This window comes from Artemia franciscana, chromosome 17 (assembly GCF_032884065.1).
Source record: "Artemia franciscana chromosome 17, ASM3288406v1, whole genome shotgun sequence".
NCBI lineage: Eukaryota > Metazoa > Arthropoda > Branchiopoda > Anostraca > Artemiidae > Artemia > Artemia franciscana.
Genome location: NC_088879.1, coordinates 42,882,335 through 42,905,408, shown reverse-complemented (window position 1 = coordinate 42,905,408; position 23,074 = coordinate 42,882,335). Strand labels below are relative to the sequence as shown.

The following is a 23,074-nucleotide window of genomic DNA, read 5'->3' as shown; positions in this document are numbered from 1 at the left end:
ACATTTAAATTTTGTAATATTTAAAAATTTAACGATCTTCTGTGCCATCCAATAGTCCCAGGTGACGTGGATCCATCTCTCTGCCCCTGGGACGGCCCTGAAGGAAAGCAATTCAAATTGCAGCTTATTTGCAGTTAGATTGTACAATTTTAACTCAATATCAGCAGCTTTTAGAATAAATTGTTTACACTTTGTGGGAAATAGAAAGATGAAAACTTAGTTTTCTTTAAGGAAATTTTAACGAAGAATCTTTTGAAAGTTTTCGCGTAAAAAATATCTTTGGTCACACAAATTAATTATCCATGAATCTACTATAAATCCGGATTATATTTATTGTATTATATTTATCTCTTTTTGATCTATTTATTATCTTTATCAAGATCTACATATTATTTTAATCTACATATTATCTATATTACTATATTTATGATCTATTTATCTATATTTATTTATTTTTTTATCATATTTATTTATCGGCTTATGTTAATCATTGAATTTATTTATTTGAAAGAAGCAAAGAAAACACACCAGTCTCTTTAGGAGATGTTGCAATTATACGGGAAACACAACATTGGGCACACGCCCCTTCCGAGCCCTACACGCACTTATTATGTCCATGTAATTATATATCTGAGAAAATATGCCCAATTTACGATAAATAGGGGGGACACCCTTAAAAAGTCACGGCATCTTATTGAAAATTGCACCATCATATTCAGCGTATCAGAGAATATATGAGATTTTGTATTTTTTTCAGCTCTACATTGCACCTCAATTTCAATGTCTATATGTGTTTTGCACCTCCATAGTAGGTTTTTCTGATACACTGAATATGACGGTGCGATTTTCATTAAGGTGCCGTGATCTTTGAGGGGGGGGGGGGGGGGTCACTAAAATTGCACCATCATATTCAGCGTATCAGAGAATATATGAGATTTTGTATTTTTTCAGCTCTACATTGCACCTCAATTTCAATGTCTATATGTGTTTTGCACCTCTATAGTAGGTTTTTCTGATACACTGAATATGACGGTGCGATTTTCATTAAGGTGCCGTGATCTTTGAGGGGGGGGGGGGGTTCACTAAAATTGCACCATCATATTCAGCGTATCAGAGAATATATGAGATTTTGTATTTTTTCAGCTCTACATTGCACCTCAATTTCAATGTCTATATGTGTTTTGCACCTCTATAGTAGGTTTTTCTGATACATTGAATATGACGGTGCGATTTTCATTAAGGTGCCGTGATCTTTGAGGGGGGGGGGGGGTTCACTAAAATTGCACCATCATATTCAGCGTATCAGAGAATATATGAGATTTTGTATTTTTTCAGCTCTACATTGCACCTCAATTTCAATGTCTATATGTGTTTTGCACCTCTATAGTAGGTTTTTCTGATACACTGAATATGACGGTGCGATTTTCATTAAGGTGCCGTGATCTTTGAGGGGGGGGGGGGTTTCACGAAAATTGCACCATCATATTCAGCGTATCAGAGATTTTGTATTTTTTCAGCTCTACATTGCACTTCAATTTCAATGTCTATATGTGTTTTGCTCCTCTATAGTAGGTTTTTCTGATACATTGAATATGACGGTGCGATTTTCATTAAGGTGCCGTGATCTTTGAGGGGGTGGGGTTCACTAAAATTGCACCATCATATTCAGCGTATCAGAGAATATATGAGATTTTGTATTTTTTCAGCTCTACATTGCACCTCAATTTCAATGTCTATATGTGTTTTGCACCTCTATAGTAGGTTTTTCTGATACACTGAATATGGCGGTGCGATTTTCATTAAGGTGCCGTGATCTTTGAGGGGGTGGGGTTCACTAAAATTGCACCATCATATTCAGCGTATCAGAGAATATATGAGATTTTGTATTTTTTCAGCTCTACATTGCACCTCAATTTCAATGTCTATATGTGTTTTGCACCTCTATAGTAGGTTTTTCTGATACACTGAATATGACGGTGCGATTTTCATTAAGGTGCCGTGATCTTTGAGGGGGGGGGGGGGGGTTCACTAAAATTGCACCATCATATTCAGCGTATCAGAGAATATATGAGATTTTGTATTTTTTTCAGCTCTACATTGCACCTCAATTTCAATGTCTATATGTGTTTTGCACCTCTATAGTAGGTTTTTCTGATACACTGAATATGACGGTGCGATTTTCATTAAGATGCCGTGATCTTTGAGGGGGGGGGGGTCCTCCTTTATCGAAAATCAGACAAATTTTCTCAAGCTATATTTCATAGATGGAATAAGTGCCTGTAGGAGTAGCATGGGGGAGGGCCATATGAATTTTCAAAACACAAAATTGCAAAGAAAAGAAGAACGAGGACAATAAACAGCCAGTAAAAAAATTTAAAATTATGCAAATATTTCGATCAGACCTCCGCTTGACCGTCCTTAGTTCAGAATAAACTGATTAAAAAAAAAAACTAAACCTTAAAACAAAACACAAAACTAAAATATGATGACCTGTTCTTCTTTTCTTTGCGATTTTGTGTTTTGTCATGATTAACCAGTCTGGTCTCAGAAATTATTTATATATGAATTTTCGGTACTTGCGTATAATATTGACCATGTTGTTGTTATTGGTCTGTTGTATAACTGGTTTCTCGGTGTGCACTGGGAGATAATTAGCTTAGCCTGAGTGAGATGCAGATATATTTTCATTAAATATTTAATATATAGAGTTGGTTAGCTACTTAATAAAATAAGTTCTGGGCGGCCTGGTTTCCATAATTCTCTGTTGAAGTTTCCATAATTTGTTAAGTAGCCTATTATATTTTCTTTATATTTTGGTATATTTCCTCATGATTAACCTAACTTAACTTCTTGAGTGTGGTCGCTATAATACGTGAGTAGGCTACAATTTTTTTTAATATTAATTTTTTTCTTTTCCTTCAGAGCTCTTTCTATATTCAGTGAATACGTTTATATTTCGTTGAAACATTTATCAATTTGAGTTTTAGTCTATTCCTCTTAGTCTCTCCCAAGTAGTTATCTTGTCTTTGAAAGCAAATCCAATTGTTCAACAGAAATAATTCTGGCCTTAAATATACCGTTCAGTAGGTGAAAAGGTCATATTCAGCAACAATTTTCCGTCTATAAGCTTGAATGGCGTAGTAGAATTTTCCATCGTAGTACGCAGAGTAGACAGACTTGCGCCCTAGAGGGTCATGATTGCGGAAAAAAAAATTGTCTCGACATAGACACGTGGAAGAGGCCTCGAGGAACCTATTTACCAATAAAGCTTTTTTCCGCCCTTCGTCTGAAACGAGCATGAGTCTAGACCGAGTTTTGATAAATTTAAAACAGCATTGGGTCCACAAGGACGGTGAAGCTATTTTTTCTCTTTTTTTTTATAAATAGCGAGTCCTGTTCTCAATAATGAAACTAATAACCCTGAAATTTGAAATCAAATAAAAAAGATTTAACAAATGATATTTTGATATGAGACAAAAGAGAATGACAAAAAAACACCTGAAATTTCCAACGGAGGGGAGATTTCCATGGAATGGGGGCCATTTCTCAATGACTTGGTGCGATGGCAATAAATTAAAGCCGTTTAATTGTGTAAATAGGTTGTAATGTTTTCATTCAAATAAAATGACTTAGTATTAAATAAATCAGAGGGTGAAGACCGTGAGGGGGGGGGAACAAAGGATCTGAGGTCACAAAGAAAAATTCTATTTCTTTTTTCCTACTGTGTGCCATCGCTTTAGCCCCCTCTCACGACATCCATATGAACCGGCACTCAATTCAGAAAAAACTGTTGAAAATACCAAGGGTTTGCCCAGTTTCGAGAACCGTATACACCAGATGGCGAGTGCCACATGTGGTGGAAATGCACTCCGCGCGGCACAAAGAGGCAGAGCAAGGTGGAAGTGCACCGAACGTGACAGAACAAATGGCATTATGAGAGGTGCTGCAGGTGGCGGAAAGTAGCCAGTCCCTCGAAGAATATCAAGAAAGGCAGATACTCGGGTTGAAACGTCTTTCTTTAAGGAGGAAACCCTAGCCAAAAACCGTCTGACTGTCACAATACTTTTGGCTGTTTAGGTCTATACCTATCTGGGCCTGGGCTGTCATGTCTATACATATCCGCTGACACTGTAGCCTAGGAATTTCCAGCGTGTTTACACTGATAGAGAAACAAAAATTTTGAGAAAAGAATAATAAGAAAATATATTAGGTGATAGTCAGGATCCATCAAAAATAAATTGTGCGGCAGAATATAAATGAGAACTATCAAACGAATGAACCGGACAATTTTACTAGCAGTAGAAGAGCCACAAAACGAAAAAAATTTACTTCCTTTATTGATGCTACAACATGCGTGTCCTTGAACCAGTGTTACTAGATGCCCGGTATAAGATAGTGCTGCCATAAAAAGCGACATACACCAAAAAAACCATAATTTCAGCAAAAATTCGCCAAAGATGAGATTTTCAACTTGAAAATTAAGCCAATTTGTCGAAATCAAAACCCTTAAAAAAAACATCAAAATGGTGCAAGAAAACATCCCCTAAAGGTAATAATAAATTTAATAAACATAAGTGAACCGATAGGGCGCCCACTCTAGGTAATCACGTACAGCGGGTGGCAGGTGCCAAGTGTAGCGGAAGTGCACCAAGTTTTGCAAAAACTATGTCAATCATGTCGGAACTGTGTGCCACATGTGGCAACTTGATATGCGCACGGTTGGCAGAAATCGGGTGCCTCCTCGAGTGGACTGTAAACAAACTATAAAAAAAATCAGACCAGTTGTCATAAATTAGGGTTCGCCACGTGGGTTTGAAAAGAAGCTATGTAAATATACCATTTTAGTTTTTCTGAAGAGATAGCAAGAGATTAAAAGTTACTGGGGAGTACGAAGTAAGTTTCTAGGGAGTGGGGAGTTAGAGTAGCAGAATTATGAAGGAAGTAGTAGCAGTAGCCTACAAGCAGAACAGCGAAGAATTACTACAAGCGTAGATAGACTAAAAACAAAATTATACAAATAAACATACATAACTAAATTCTATCAATAAGGGCTTATCAGGCAGATATCAGTCTATATGGATCTCAGCTCTACTAATCATAGTCTTGGTCAAAGAGTAGGATCTCTCCCATTGGAATGTGACTCTGTCCCTGGCCCTTTCTACTATGAATCCAAGTCGAGCGGCCTTAGGCCAAGTCCACCTAAGGTCCGTAATTCACAAAATAATGTGTAAGAAAGGAAGTTTATGTGAAAATAAGAAGTTTTTAAGTTTCTATTACCTAGAAAACATCCCTTATCCAACTTTCGTCTAGAAATATTAAAATGGTACCTTTGCATCATTCCTTCTCAAACATTACTTTGGATATATAATAAGAGATATAACAGATATAAATAGGGATATTATTCTTAGGTACGTTTTCATTATTAGATTCATAGTTTAACTGAGTATCGTTAGATGGCGTCACTTTTAGCTTCCTTTTTGTCTATCTGTCTTCAGACTATCTGTCGTAGCCTTTTCTCCAACTAGCCATGGCTTGATGGAAAACTTGATTATATATATATATATATATATATATATATATATATATATATATATATATATATATATATATATATATATATATATATATATATATATGTGCCAAGTGTGTCAGGCGTGGCGGAAACACTTTCAAGCGTGGAGAACCAGTGCTAATTGTTGAAAAAAACTGTGTAAAACGTGCCATAGCTGTGCTGCATACATTGCGTACTGAGATGACACCAGATCTCGGAAAGTGGGAGCGCCCTCCGATAACAGGCCCAAAGATCAAAAACAAATAAAACTAGTCACATTATACAAAAAAGGTAATTGAAAACATAGAAAGGGGGATAATGAGGGAGCATATACAAATAAAAAGAATAGACTAGTTGGATGTTTTGTTAATTGTTTCAATAATCTAACATTTTTTTTCCGTTTTGTATCAAGATAAAGAGTGAGAATTCAACACTTTTTTCGCCTTCTATCAGACGGTTTAAAAAACTATATTCAACGGTTGGTTCATTTATGTAAGAATGTCCAATAAAGGAATGCAAGTCAGGTAGACATGGCAAGGAATCAAGACTGACTCCGACAATGAATGCGGCGGGTTTATCAGACCGAAAGCCAGCCAGCCTTAAGATAGCCTTAAGATTTAATTTCAAACAGAGCATATGAGAATTTCATCAAATACGCACTTAATCATAAAAAAAAAGGTGCAATGGCCAAAGAAAAACACACACCGTCTCTTAGAGGAGTAAAGAGGATCATCCCTCCATGAAGTCAGATATATTTTTTTTATACATCACCCTGTTTAATTCATAGTTTCCGTAATTGCTCATCCTCGTTACTATCCCAAAAATAACTATCACACAACAGCATGACTTGATCAAACATTCTTTTATGGGGGCATTAATTTGAGTTTATGTGGTTTTTGGAGTAATTCCTTTATAGCTTAAACTATAAGTTATAAATATATATACATAATATATAAATATAGTTATTATATAAAACTATAGTTTTCAAATACTTTTACATACATTTTTCTACACGATCTGGTAGTTGTTGTCTGTTTCCCGATTTGGCCATATGCTGGGGAGTGGGGGGCCGTTAATTCGGAAAAAATAGAAAAATTGAAGTATTTTTAACTTACGAACGGTTGATCAGATCTTAATGAAATTTGATGTTTGGAATGATATCGTGTCACAGAGCTGTTATATTAAATCCCGACCGGATCTGGTGACATTGGGGGGAATTGGGAGGGGGAAACCTAAAATCTTGGAAAACACTTAGAGTGGAGGGATCGGGATGAAACTTAGTGGGAAAAATAAGCACAAGTCCAAGATACATGACTGACATACCCGGAACGGAACGCTCTCTTTGGGTTAGTTAGGGGGAGGGGGCAATTCTGAAAAATTTGAAAAAATGCGGTATTTTTAACTTACGAACGGGTGATCGGATCTCAATGAAATTTGATAGTTAGAAGGATATCGTGTCTCAGAGCTCTTATTTTAAATTACATAAAATAAACTAGTTTTTTTAGCTGAAAGTAAGGAGCGACATTAAAACTTAAAACGAACAGAAATTACTCGGTATATGAAATGGGTTGTCCCCTCCGCAATCCCTCGCTCTTTACGCTAAAGCTTTTAATTGTTTTAAAAAGCAGAATTGTGGCAAAGAGTCATTTTGAGTGTATATCCCCTTAAGCAATATCTGTCGACTTGTTCAGTCTGTTTTCGTCTACCTCACTTGTTTATCAACATATTTAGAAGTTTAAGCTTTCTCTAAAAGGTATTATATCCTAATTAGGTCTCAATTTCTTCGAAAAATTGAAAGTAAAAAAGATATATATATATATATATATATATATATATATATATATATATATAACATTTTGTAATGATACAAATCACAAAAATAGCCACTAAAAACAACCACCCTCTGGAATTGTTAAGACTGCCAGCTAATACTAAAGCTGCTAAGTATATACAGATGTGGTGTTGTCCTCTCTCCGCCATATGGTAAACATTCCATGGCGCCTTGTGTTCCACCACGTACTGCACTTTCGCCACGCCGTCTCTTCGAGCCACGAATGAAACACCTCGGCCACGCATAGTGCTCACCCCCTGATGTACACAATGTTTTATAGTGAATAAGCCTTGGTATACAAAATTATTAATCTAACAAGTATTTGCGATCAATGGGGAATGAATTTAAAAGACACATTTATATTTGATTTTGCCAAATGGCGGCAGCAAATATTGCAATTTTCGTTTGGGAAAATACACACTGTGCGAAGATAGCCTGTGTTTTCGCAGTATAGTTCGAAAAACATATCACAATAGCTAACTTCGAACTCTTGTGAAAACAAACATAACCTGACCATCAGCGGAACATTAGTTCTGAGCACAATTTAGCAGAGCACAATTGAGCAGAGCACAATTTAGCATCACTGGCATAGCGGTCAATAATTTTGAGGGAGTATTGAAGAGAAAATCCCACAAACTCCTTGATCATTCGCAACCTACCATGGACTTGAATGAGAGGCAAAAATTCACCTGTCCTGAGAATGCTTTGCAAGTTTCTCCACATTTTCCATTGCTTCCACTGTTCTCAAATTTTTCGGATTTCCATGAATATGCGCAATAGAAGATTTGATTCTCTGAAAGGCCTTGGTAGTCTAAATAAATTTAGACTTAATAACCCCAAAGTAAACCCACGAACTACTAAGCTGATGAAGAAAAAAAGAACACTGATATACTTTCCACTTTTCGCAGCTACGGGACGGAAAAAAAATTAAAAAAATCAAAAGGGCTTCAGAACATTTAATTTTACTTCCCTTTAATGGTCTGTCAGCCTAGAGCAAGTCCACACACACTGAAGCTAATCAGAGAGCCTGTTAACGTTTGTTTTCTATGGACGTTAATTTTCGGGAAAATTCCGGAGAATCCAACTCTTCTAGGGAAATTCGGAGAAAAATTAGTTTAAGCACTAACCTATATATATATATATATATATATATATATATATATATATATATATATATATATATATATATATATATATATATATATATATATATATATATATATATATATATATATCTGATCTTCTTAGAAGAAGGTAATATATATATTATGGTCTTCTTATAATCTTCTTCTCCTTATAAGTTATCTTTCTAGTTTAATTATATTTTCTCTTGTTATTTATGTATTATGTAGGTTAAGTGTTTATTTTTTTTGGTCGTTATGTTAATGTTGTTTTCTTTTCTCCATAGTGTTATCTTTGTGGGTTAAAAATAAATGATGATCATGATGAATGCGAAACATGAGCGGCGGTCTATACTGTGTTTGTAAATATTTCTAGTTATCAATGCAGCTTTACTTTGTCTGTTCTACTGATCTGTTAGTATATTTTATTATACTGTTTTTCTTTGTTATATTAGCTTTGTTGTGCTTGCTATTATTGAGTTACGTGTACTTTTGTTTTGCTTTGTTTATTAATTTTTTCTCTTTACTCAACTGTTTATACTTTTGTATGTTTGTGGGTAATGAATATTATTATTATTATATATATATATATATATATATATATATATATATATATATATATATATATATATATATATATATATATATATATATATATATATATATACGACAAAATCCCATAAATTCTACCACATAGCACACAGTGTCCACCACCGCAGTCGTCCACAAGAGGCGGATTGGCGCTTTTGACGTAAACATTCTACCCTCGTTACTGAGTTCTAGCCTCAAATAAACTAACATATCGACATCACACAGAAGCAGATCTAGGGGTGGTTTTCAGGGGAAGAAGCACAACCCCAGAAGGTCAAAAATTACCCTATTTACAGTAGCGGAGGGGCGAAGTAACAATGGGGAAACTCAAGTTTATTTGGCAACCCACCAAAACATTGATTCTGCATCCTCCCCTCACACCATATCCGTCAGTTCGCCAATAGAGAAGCCCCAATACTCTCGCGGAGAGTGGAATGAACAAGTCAATTACATGCTTCAAGGTTGTGATAATTTCAAAATACTAGGCCTCCACGTAAATTGAATTATTTCTGCCAATTACCAAGGATGTGAATGACCTTCCATTCTGGTGTGCGTCATTTGAGCCTACTGCGTACATAGTATCTTAACGTCATCAACCTCTTTAATTTTGCCAAAAGGACATAGATAAATCATGTTTGGAAGCTAGGACTTTTTAAGCATTGTTAATCTCGTCGTGTGGCCAGTCCTGACGTTTTGAAATATCTGTCTTAGAATCGTAGTCAGATAACTTCCCTCTTTAAACCCATCCAAGAAGTTCTGAATTTCCTTGAATTCATTTTAAAGCAAAAAAAAAAAAAAAAAAAAATCAATTGCATTATGCTTATTGAACACAGAGCATATCTTGGGCCCACTTTCAGCAATCACATGAACCGGGTGACGCGTGTAAAATGTGGCGGAATTGTGCCAACCGTGCAGTGTGGTGGAACTCAGCGGCACACGTGGCGTTCTGAGATGTACACTGGGTGGTGAAAAATGGGCACCCCTCCGCAGTGCTGAATAAAAAAATCATCAAAGGGGTAAGCTCTGGGCCACTCTGGGCCACAAAGACAACAGGATTATTGCGCCTGTTTGATTGAGGTTGACTAGGAAACACAAACGGCAGAAATTCGATTTTTTTTTTATAAGATTGTTTTCTTTGACAAACCGAATAATAAATCAAAAAAATTGTATTCCCCAATAGATAGCATATAGTTCGTGTAAGGCCAAAGTTGTTAAAACTAATGTTCTATCTTGGCACTCAATTGGCCGTATCCCTGGTCGTATCAATTGGACCTATTTAGCACTACAACGCACATTTTACGCTTAATAAGAGCGCTTCCAGGAAGCTTACCGATGGGGTGGGGGCAAGTTCTAAGAAGGTTTTAAGGTAGTATTTCTTATTTTTCTTCCTTGATCATCGCCTTCCTGGCTGCATTCAGGATTTAGTCTCCCCTTCATCATCACTGGCTACAGTCACTGTCAGCGTGAAGATTAATTTTATGTGAATTGTTAAAATAGGCCCTTTTTGCTAGCGAAATATGAACTGTCTAGTCACTCTTTCCCATAAAGTGTAAAACTGTGTTCCAAAAACATGTAATCCTATATGAAGGTAATTGATTGGGAGGGCTCTTCCAAACAAATCGAAAAGTGGCGCTGATTTCGTCTCGGGCGGCAATTAACAAAGTGTGGGTCACGACCCAGTGGCAGTTCGCGAATTTTTTTGCCAGTTTGCAAAAGACTCGTAAGAACACAGGAAAAAAAATTATGTACCATTTCTTTTTCATTAGTTAGGCATTAGGAATAGGGCATTCCAGACTACATCTATGAATATCACCTGATTTTCTTCGCTAAAAAAAAAGGCTTACTTCAATTTACTAGACTTTTAACTGAATATAATTTTTCGTTTTTTAACTAATTAAATTAGCTAATTACTTAACTTTTAATTGGTTAACCAATTGAATTAGTTAACTAATTAGCTAATTAGAACTGCCGGTTTGGACTTTGCAGTCTGGCACCGCAACTTTTTTTTCCTATATTTTATATATAAGATATTTATATTATAAATTTTATATTTTATTTTTAAGATTATATTATATTTTAAATTTGTGTTAAAACATAAAATTTGCTTTGTAAATATTTGGAGCTTTAACTACAACTCCATTCCGGAGACGTACTCAGGGAGAGAGGGCCACCCACAAAACCCTAAATTATCTCTAATTTCGCCAATGGCAAAAATTCAATGTTTTATATCATTCTAGCAAACCTTAGAGTATTTAATATTCAAACCATTATACTATCAGTGATAAGATAAACTTATTTTTCACACTTAGTTTTCAGACATACATGTTCGTTTAGTAAAAAAAAAAAAAGATACGAAGCATATCTAGGCAGAGTTCTTCGCGCAGACATATCTGTTCAGACATTCATGTGTGAGAAGCCCCACGTTCATACGCGGATTTCGGTGCCTGGGTCATAAAAACTACAGACATAACTTTTTTAACACTGCATAATTGGTAATTGTCTGTGAATCCCAGCCCGTCACAAATCTTTAATTCTGGAAAGAGTCACGTGATGTTACACAACGGCAACGTGAGCAAAACTTGAATCCAAGCGAGTATTTCTCATTATACGTACACAGTAGGTTTCATATAAAACACCAAGGACAGTAAAATAATTAAATTGTTGATCTCCTGTACCCATTTAGGTCTTTCCATACCTGGAAACCACAAATTTCCAAAAAAAATTCTAGTGAAGTTGTTCCAGTGAATTTGTTTTAAAATTATGCAGCTTTTAGAGAAGTATCATCTTTTCGTCAGTGTTGTCACGTTGAACCATGAAAATAACTAAGCAATACTAATTAGTTGGACTTGACAACGCCTTTGTTCGTAAAAATTCAAACATTAACAATCTGCTTATTCCCAAATACAACTGCGCCTTCAAAGGAAATCTGCAACTTCTTAAGCTGTTTCGAGCCATTCATGCCATTTATAGCTTATTTTTTGTTGATTTTTCATCCACTTTTCTTTCATTTTTTAGATTTGGCCCCTGCTACTACGAAAAACTTCATAAATGCCTCTTTCATTAAAAATTGAAATCTTGATATCTTTTTCCTAATTTTTGAATATATATACAGTAGTGAGAGTTTCCACCAAATCAATTCGAAAAAGCAGGTTTCATTTTCATTATCCTTGGTACTTCAAAAATCGGGATATTTTGGCCTAAAAATGTACCACTAAAAGCACCGGATTCCCTACTGAAAAACACAAATCCACTTTTTATTTTGTTTTGATCCGAGGCTATTTCTTATGGGGTTTCAGGCTATTTTTCGAGATTTCCATGAATTTACATTAAAAAAAAATTACTTTTAAAAGTGATTGAGATAAGAGTTGTCATTCTTGAATCAGCTACGAATAACAATATTTCTTCACTAGCCTGTTTTTTTATGCGTTTTCTAATTTTTGGCTACTATGAGTCGTGGTTTGTAAAAAAAAAAAACTTTACAAAATGTATGAAAAATTGGTTTATATACATTTTTGTTACTTTTTTATAAGCACGACACAAATTTTTCCGTTCAGCACCGAAAAATCACCTGAATAGAACCTTGATCACAGTATAAAGGGGGAACACCAAAGGATTTCTCCCGGAAAGGTAAAATCTGAATCTTCTCTAGACAGGACATTATCTGACACAAGTTGTCGATATTTCCAGTAAATATTTTTGAGAATTATACCATTGGGTTCTCGGGATATAGTAGTAAAAGTATAGAGATTAATCATCTCTATACCTTTAAAAAAATTAAATCTTTCAGACTTGTAAATATATTAATAAAATAGTACAGAAAAGAGAGTATTTTAGTTCTATGTTCTGTGTATTCTGTGTTGTGCTTTTTCTTGAGAAGGGAGAGATGATAATATTTATGAGATAATTTATTCAATTGAAATATTTTAAAGACAGGGATATAAATAGGGGATAGGAAGAATTAACCCCCCACCCCGATGCTAAAATTTCTTGACTTTCCAGGCACTTCTTATCCGAATGAATTAAATATAATTTTTTGTTATTCCCTGCTTCCCTAAAAATATATATTGCCCTCCCGTAAGAAATACTATGCATGAAAGGCCATGCATATTAAAACCTTAGGGAAATTCTAAAAGCCTCCCTGTAGGGAGGTATGACTGCTAATGTATAAGATATTAAATAATCTTGAAATAGTTACATTTCTAATACTCATTATTTAAGGAAATAAAAAAGATGTCACCCCATCATTTCCTTCAAACTAATTTGAAAAAACTTCCTCTTAAAAATAAATTTTTCAAAGAAAAATAAACAACTCAATTAAACCAAAAATGAAGTAAAGTCAACAGAAATAAATAAAGAAATAACAAGAAATAAAGTCAAATAAACTTCCAAGCGTAAAAGTACCACAAATCATCATTAATAAATCAATGAAACTAAAATCGAACAGAAATTAGGCCTACAATAAGTAGCCGAGTCAACCTGAAAACGAGCAACCCCCATGCCTTCTTAAGACCAAAACACAATTTGCGCTTTACTAAAAACAAAATACGATTGAAATGTTTACACTTTCTTCCTTTCATAAAGAAAAACTATCAAAACTTTAAGGAATAAATTTCAGTATATCTCAATTGAACCGACAGTCCATGGTCATTTGTGTTTTGTTGCTTTTTTTCAGTGAAGCGCAAATTGTGTTCTGGGTCTTTTCAAAACCAGAAAATAATTTGCGCTTCACTAAAATGAAATACATTTTAAACATTTTCACAGTACTTATTAATTAAACGAAACACACTCAACAATTAGGCTACGCTTAGGTTAGATATCAGAAAACCGGTTTCATAGCCGCTAAGACAAATCACGGGTGACAAAATGCATTGGACTTGAATAATTTGGGCTATATATTTGCACTTTAGGGAGGGGCGGGGGTTAGGTTAAGATTAGGGGTGTCCAAATACTTTACACCCCCTCCCAATGTACAAATATATAGACCAAATTATATTATTGTATGAACTAAAGGTTACATGAAGGTTATATTGCATTAGGATTAACCTAACTTCACTTCCCGGATGTGTTTCGTTTAATCAACAAGTTCCATTTTCATATTTTTAACTTTAATAAATCGAAAATTAATAAGGCTTTGAAAAATAAATATCAGCATATGTGTATTGAACTTTCAATTCACATAGATTTGTTTTTGTAACGGCCTTTCAGATAGTTTTATTGGTGCTTGTGTATTATTCAGAACACTCTCAATAAGTGAAGTTAGGTTCTTTCGCGAAACAAACTACGATGCAGGTAATTAAATATTTGGTACTTGTTCATTATTCAATTGATTCAATTCAGAACACACTCAAGAATTTTGCTGAGAATATCCAGTTTCATAGCCACAAAGACAGCACTCAATTTAGTTTGCTACGCATAGTGATAGAAGATAGTGTCCGAACATGGATTTTGAAATGAAGATTTGGGATTTGCCAAAGACTTAAAAAAGGGCAATTATATTTTTTCCAGGATAAGGGGTTGTTGCCCACAACAAAACAGTGCGTCAATGGACACAACATGACTATACTCTTACAAGAAGGAACGTTTTTGGAAGTGTAACAATAGGCCATGTTTGAAAAAAGTCAATTTGCGTGTAAATACGTGGTTTGCTGACAGTAGAATACCATAATTAGATCCTTCTAATTGTAATTTCACAATTATCCCTAATAAAGTATATTTTCATCATATTTTGTTTTATTTCATTAGCTTTACACTAAAGAACCTAACTTCACTTATTGAGATGGTTCTGAATAATACACAAGTACCGTTTTATTTATTATACATCACCTTCTTAGTGGAACTTACTACAATGCTCTTATCGTGGAAATACGAGAAACTACAATCTTTGTAGCCTGTCTCGCAATACTGGCAAACTGAAGAGAATTGCCTCGTGGAATAGTATCGATTGTTCTTCCCCTCCCCTTGACACGTGGTACTATACCTACTTCAAAAGGGAGAGATTTTTTGTCCAAGGCAGGTTTCGCAACTAATCTCTTACTAGACAATAAAACATGTCAACTCCAAAATACCTTAATCTCTAGAAAAAAAAGGAACTGAAAATTCATAATTATTGTAGCTTAATTGCCAAAAGTTAACGAGTTAAACCGAAAATATATACAGCCTTCCGACGCACAGACTTCACTAAAATGAGCTCAGCCTCCCCCTCCCCCAAATTATCCTTCCACCTAAACAATGCATCATAATTTCTTCCGTTTTTAACAAAATTCGTCCGTTTTATTTATATATCCTCCAATTCCCCCCCTCTTTTGCTAAGGACCATCCTCGGGATCATCCACTCTCCGTATGGGTGAGTGTCCAGTATATATACTGGAGTGCCATTTGTTTCAACACACAATGCCGCACGTGGTCTTCTTCTTCCACGTGTGACTGTGTGCCAACTGATAGGAAGGATTTTTGAATTTAGATGACAACATATATCTATAACCCATATATAGGAGGTTTATCATCTTATTGGATAGAATAAACAACCCCCAGCAGAATTGTGACCTCTTTTCGTTTATTACCCCTCCCCTTCCGAGACCGATCAGCTGCTCTCCTTTAATGATAACCGTCAAAACATATCCCCTTAAAGAGGAGTGAGGGGGGTTGTTTGATACTTGATCTGTTACGAATGTGCTATGCCCCATCTGGACTATTCTTTAAATAGAAAATGAATAATCAGGTATAATATTTTTCAATCAAAAATATATTACATAATCAATCATTAACGGATAATCAGTATGCATAACTATACAAAACTTCGGATTTGTACAGTAGATCTTAGCTTTAATTTGTCAAGCATTTTTAAAATGCTCAATAATTATTTTCGGGTATCTCCTAAGCACATACACAAGGCTTTTTTTCTAGGGGGAGGGGGTAAACTAAAAAACAAATTTTATTCGTCATTTTTGATAAGAAGTATCAAAAAATTGTGAAAAATTTCGCAGTCCGTATGTTCCTGATCCCTCCCTACCCATCGTGCAAGTATGATAGCCAGGAATCAGCAATTTTTACGTGATTCAATATTAAATTCTTTATTTTCCAGGGGGGGGGGGTCACTTTCAAAAATCAGGAATATGAGGTGGCACGTGCCAAGCGTGGCGGAAACAGTGCCAAGCGTATTGGAAACTGTTCACAAGGGTGGCGAAACTGCGCGGGACACGTGACGTTCAAGATTTACAACAGATGGTGAAAAGTGGGTGCCCCCCAGAACCTCTGATGATTGAAAAAGAAATCAATTTTTGATTAAGAGACCACTGGAAGGATTCAACCACCCTGTCCATTGAACCTGGCTTGCGTTTTCAACTTACTCTATCCGTTGCGCAGAATAGATTGACGTTTTGAAGCAATTCCAAAAATGCGCCATTTTTTCAATGTTTTTGTCCAAAGCAAAAACCTTATTATAGCTGCTACGTGTCTACAAATGCGTAAAAGGAGGCGTAGACCTATGAAACATTAGACTTTTGCCACGTGGAACGGTGAACTACACTAGAAGAGAAGTGGAAAACAAATCAAGTAAAACCGGTTTTCATTATTGAAAACTAGTTAATCTATTGGATTTGATGGTTCTCAGTGAAACCAGACCTATTTTTCTTCTTTTTTCTTTGAAAAAAACTGATGAGAATAATTTACATTGCGTATCATTTAGAATTATGATCGATATATTAATAACAACATAGCATTAACGTATACCATGCATAGCATATATGTATAGCTTCGCATAGCATGCGAAGGTTCGAATCCTAGCGTACCCAATTATTTAGCTTGGGGCGGGGGTCAGTGGCGTGACTCTGTAAGCTCAGCCAGAGTCGACCCAGCTCTAAATGGGTACCTGGAGAAATATGGGGAAGGTAAACAGGAAGGGTTTGCGAAAGCACAGGATGGTTGGCCCCCAACCCCTATTGCACTTCCTGGCTGAAGGGCCAAGAAACGAAGATCAGAACCGCCGGTAGGGATTGCAAAGTCTAATGCCGTATTCTTTACCTTTTTTTAGCATTAACGTAATGTAGAGAATAAATGGAGTTTAATCTCCATTAAAATGACATGATGTTTCAAGAGTAATAAGAACAAATAACAGGAATTGATTTTAAGGATGGAAATTGGGGAAAGCAAATTTGTCGAAAGAGCAATATAAAGACAGTTTACATGAAGGTTAAGTTAGTTTTCAGGAAAATATATATAGATCAACCCGGCGTTGGATTCAACCCGAATGGTCCTTTAAGTGTCGGCACAGAGCCAGTCGATTTTCGCGAATTCACATGCTTCAGAAGGTATCTATTAGAAAAACTCCCTATTTTTACACTGTTTTAAGCATTTCTAACTGTTTCCATGCTGGGAGGAGGTAACCAACAAATATATATTTTTTTTTGGGGGGAAGAAGGGAGGAGGCTGCTACCACGATTGCACAAATTCAATTAATGAAATATAGCAAGCATAACGGAATGCTATTTTAGGAACGTCAAAAGCACCCCCTACCCCTGAAAATTTTATTAAATCTCCACTTTCGAACAAACAACAGTTTGAATAGACTAAAACAGACCTATGTCACCCAGAGTAGTTTAAGAAAAAATTCCATTACAAGAGTGCGGTCGTCATTTTCGTGGCATAGTTGTTTTTTGTTTTTTTTTTTCAACTCAAATAAGACGATCATATCTTTTATATAACTTTATATGACCAAAATATCAATTACCCTTCCAAGAAAATATATACATTATAGCCTAAAAATTTAGCATTTTAGATTCTTTCCTCCTGAAAAACAATTCTCTTGCATTAGAATTAAATACGCTAGGAAAACGTTTGAGGCTCAAATAACTTTTGTTTGTGATTCAAATTTTATTCATTTTTTTTCAAACTTCAAACACTTCAAACCTAACATAAAAATTAGCTAAAATGATATGTAAACAGCAACAAAATGGCAGGAGAATGAGGTTGCCACATAACTTTATATGACCAAATATCAATTACCCTTCCAGAAAAATATAAAATTGTAGCCTAAAAATTAAGCATTTTAGATTATTTCCTTCTGAAAAACAATTCTTTTGCATTAGAATTAAGTACGCTAGGAAAACGTTTTGGGCTCAAATAACTTTTGTTTGTGATTCAAATTTTATCCATTTTTCTCCCACTTCAAACACAGAGAAACAGAAGTTAGACCCGGAAAAATTTCACAAGCTGTACACAACTAGCAGCACTTACAACCCATTTTAGCGGCAAAGTTTACGCGGCATTTTATTAGCGACAAGCAATTAGTTATGGAATTGGCAGCAGAGCCTGTCGGACGGTATGGACGAAAAAAAAAACAAAAAAAAAAACGTAACCTATACTCTCTTGTGAAGATTGGAAACCTACTATCTGTACAAAGAGAAATACTCACTTCTAGTGCCAATGTATTATGTCAAAGGATTATTTTCAGAGGTAGGAGCTACGTAAAATAGCCAATTATACAGGGGTACTTAGGTATTATATCGAACACACTCAAGAAGTGAAGTTAGGTTAATACTAATGAAATATACTGCAATATGATGAAAATGTAATACTTTTGAAATAAAATTATGGAAACTACAACAGAGAATTATAGAATCCAGGCCGCTCAAAACGCAGTATATTAAATACCTAACCTAACCGGCTCTATATATTAAGTATTTAATTAAAATATACCTTCATGGTATTTTATCTTACTCAGGCTAACCGGTTTTTACAACAGATCAAGAACAACTGTGGCCGATATAATACATAATTACCTATATAGGTATTTACTTTGGATACAAGAAATTGTACTTGTGAGCTCAGTAAGAGACGTTCTATTGAAATCCAGTGTTCCAGCTCTTCAGCCAAAAAACCTTCTATTTTGATACCCCGGTTTTGATACCGGGTACCCGTTTAACCGGAAACCCGATTTAATAACTTCAATTTTGATCAGTCTCAGATGCTTCAAAAAATTCCTCGACCTGTGCTCATTGGTTCGAATCCAGCATACGAGTTTCATAGGAAAACGTCACAAATTTTTTTCCTAATTTCTAATGCGAAAATTTCATAAAAATAAACAAAGGGTTCTGATTGGCTTTCTGAATTCAGTAAAAACAATTCTATTGGAATCAAAAGTTTCAGCATTTGACCCAGAAGGCTACATTTTATTTCTCGATGGTGTTATGCCTTAGGGTCTTCGATAAGCCTTAATTTACTCTATATGCAATTTGAGGTCACTTAATATGAAATCCTTAAAATCAAAAAAAAATATGCAAATATCTGGTCCTATCATCAGTTGTTGTAGTGACTTATCTAGCCTCTCTTGTGCCTACGGCAAAATCTTGATTAGCGCTCCCTTCCTCATGTCTCCCGCAAAATTGTGTGTTCAAAATTGGATAAAATTCTCATTTACTCTAAATCAATTATTTAAATTATTTAAATATTATTATGTAATTTTTTTATTTTATTAATTAATTAATCATTTTCATTTACTAATGCGTCCTCTACTTTGTTCTAAAAAAAAAACCACGAACTTACAAAGTGGATATAATTGTTATATTATTTATTTGAAATTTTGCACCCCTTAGATTTCTAAACCTTGGAAAAGAGCGCCCTCAGTCCCTCCTTCCCACAAAACCGTCTCTGAGCTTTAAAAAGTATCAAACCCTCAATCATGGAAAAACATTTGGTCCTTCTAAACGTTTAGACCCCGTGTATATTGCGTGCCTCAAGTGTATTGCGAAACTCAACTAGAAACCGCCCAAAAATCAAATGAAAAATTTTATGATAATACGGTGAAAATTACAGAAAAGCGGGCGTTTGGAGCTGGAAATACAAGGATAGAAACTGCCTGGTTCCCCAAAAGAGCTGGCGTGTCTGTATCTAAATAGGCCCTTCCAATTTAGGATTTTTTCCATAATTTCTTACACTTTTAAACATCTTACCTATTATATAATGACCTTTTTTTTTTGTTATTTTGCTCATCTGAACTTATTCAGTGACACCATTTGAAGAAAACTATTGGGAGGGAGGTTATAGTTTTTTCAGAATCTAGGGGGCAGCATTTTTGTTTAATTTCATTTTTTTTCAATGAAAACACATAAGCAATGTGTTTTTATATAAGCACTAAAAATACATTTTTCAAAATCTAGGCCCTTACCCCTCCCCCTCCCCAAATTGATTCCGATGAATAGATTTCTGCTTGGGCTCTTCAACAGAACCGTGAGAGGAGCAACAAGAGCATGAGACCTGAGGTCTAATTCACGCCAAAAACATTTACTGATCAGACCCTAGTCCTTGGGATACCCCCAAGGGCACTTGTAAAAAAAGAGGATTACTCACTCTCCTGGCACTTCTGGTGATTCCAGCACAGAGGTTTCTTCACATCATGGCTGGTGGGACACGTAGCAGGGCAAGCGGGACAGGAGTTGGCATCTTTGTTGTCCTGTAAAACAAAACGAAAATTGTACCAACCACTAGAAAAAGGATGACGAAAAAACTTGGGGATGGAGGGGGGTTCTATATACGTCTAAAAAGGAAAAAAAGCCATGAAAAAGCAACCAGGTAATATCAAGGGATTCTAGAACTGGTAACTTGGACTTAGAACCAGAATACGCAAAAAACCAGGTTATTGCGTCATGCACAGCAAATCATACGCAACAATCATGAATAGCTGAATACTGAATTAATAGTGGATGATAAACTGGTTAATAAACGAGCCTAAACATCTTTAAACACTCCAAAGACAAAAAAAAAGACACGTCTATAATAACGAGTGAGTGCCGACTTTCAGAAATCATGTATACAAGGTGGCGTGAGCCACGCTGGTGGAGCCGTGCCAAGCGTTGTGTGGAATGTGTCACACCGAGCGGAACTGTGTGGCACACGGGGTTTTCGCTGTTAAAGTTAGCAGCCCCTCAGATAATGAGAAAGAAGTGGCAACGAGGGGTGTCTGAAAGGACGTAGAAGATATCAGATAGAATTGCAATACTGAGATTGTTCTTGTCACAAAATTCATTATACCCGTGAATCTGAGAGCACCATGGGCTAATACCAAAGGCAAGTTTGGAAGGGGGTAGGTGTTAGACTTGGGAAACTCCTGGCTTGATTTCCACAATTCAAACAAAGTAATGAGATTTGAAACTTCGTACTACGCTTGGTTAGAATACAGCACCATTTCCAATCTCTTTGTGACCCCTTGAGACTTTCAATCAGTTAGTCTTGACGACTACGCCTCTGTAAGAGGTACAATTGCGGTTCCTTCATACAGGATCCGTGACATTAAGTCATATGTACCTACGTGAGACCATAAGGAGCTACATTGTGTCTAAGAAGTAGCTTTTAAGGAAGAAGCTAGCTAAAAAAAAAGTTGAATTTTTTCTCAGCTGAAATGCATACATATATGCTACGAACACATACTCTAACCCAGAAAGGTGTCCCTGAAGAATCAATCATAACCTAAATTTTCATCATATCCATCAGTTCCCCTAGATCTGCATAAGTCCTCTACATTTTTGCCACCGTCTAGGTTTAAAAAAAATACCTTTTTTGGAGGTATTCTCACTGAAATAATGACGGGTTTATGCCCTTAGGTTTTGAAAAATGCATTTACGTCTAAATTTGCGTGAATTAACACCACTAATCCCAATTTTAGCAAATTATGTGAACTTACTTCAGTTACTTGATTTGGATTGACTGTCTTTACCTTGATTTTTTTTTTTAAGATCTGTAATCAACATAAAATGTACACATTATCTTTTATTTATCACTATATATTACTCTTAAACTATTTTAATAAGTGCTCCAGTTATTTATTTCATTATATTTTGTCGTTCATCTTATTACATTTTACTTTATTATTAGTTTATAATATTAAGAAATTTTTTATTATATTAAAATTTGCAGATTAGGAGTCTCGCTTATTTCCCTTTATTTGCTTACTATTTATTAGCATGAACAACACAATCAAGACACTTCTTCTCTTGACTATCATTTCTTCTTTAAGCTTTTCTTCAATAAATAACTAAAATTTTTAAAGCAAACATTTATTTGAAGTGACGAAAAACATTTTGGGAAAAAACGCACTCGGTTACGCTTTTCTCCTATAGTGAGTCCCACGGCGAAAATTAAAAATAATAATTTGTTGTGGCAGAATTTCAAAATAAAAAGAAACAATTTCGTTGTCGGCGCTTTTGATCACGAAGAAGTTGAAATCTTTTCAAGAACAATTGTGGTTAATACACTATTTCATGCAGCGACAATTAACAACAATCAATCAAATAGTAACGGCGATGATTATGGTTCGCGGTCGAAAATCTACTATTTTGTAAAATAGAAATCCAGGCAAGTCTATCACATTTTACTTTGTGGTAAGACTTCACTTTGGCTCCATAGCTGCGTTTTTTTGTTTGTTTTTTTTTTGTCACAAGTTTAGACTATTTGAATAAAAAAAATTTACAATACCTTCGTATAAATCCAAGCGAGGTCTGTTTGTGAGAGGCAACTGATTGGGGCGCAGACCCAAGCGAGTCGAGGATGGGTAAGCAAATGGCCTAGTGGGATTCACAGACTTTCTTCTAGACAAAAGAGCCGCACTTAGTGGCCTTTTTTGTGGCTAACCAGCCAATAATAAATAAATAATTTTGTTGAGAGTCAGCAATCGTTTATATGCGATCGTCATTGCAAATGGAATCATGTTGAATTGCTTGATCGGTCAATACCTTAAATGAGGTGTTTTTTGCCTAAGACCACACTGCCTTTACGTTCAAATGGGAATAAATATGTTTATCAATTATTTGTTTAATGTTTATTAATGTTTATCAATTTATTGATTAATGTTTATAAATTATATTAATTTCAGATTCAAAGGGCAGTATCTCCTACGGTTAAAACGTGAAATCATTTCTGAATTTTACGATAAATAGCGAGCGAGGATACATTGCAAAATCAGACCCATGAACATAAGATTCGCTTTGAATT

At 35.3% G+C, this 23,074-nt stretch overlaps 1 protein-coding gene across 2 annotated transcripts in view; it reads right to left on the bottom strand.

Annotated features, from left to right (window-relative positions):
- LOC136038269 (insulin-like peptide receptor) overlaps positions 1 to 23,074 on the bottom strand; it is a 258,331-nt gene that overhangs the window by 119,151 nt on the left and 116,106 nt on the right. For both annotated transcript variants that reach the window (XM_065721386.1, XM_065721387.1), the window contains exon 6: positions 20,438 to 20,540. In XM_065721386.1, coding sequence (XP_065577458.1) covers positions 20,438 to 20,540 — 103 coding nt within the window. The remainder of the gene's footprint in view (positions 1 to 20,437; positions 20,541 to 23,074) is intronic.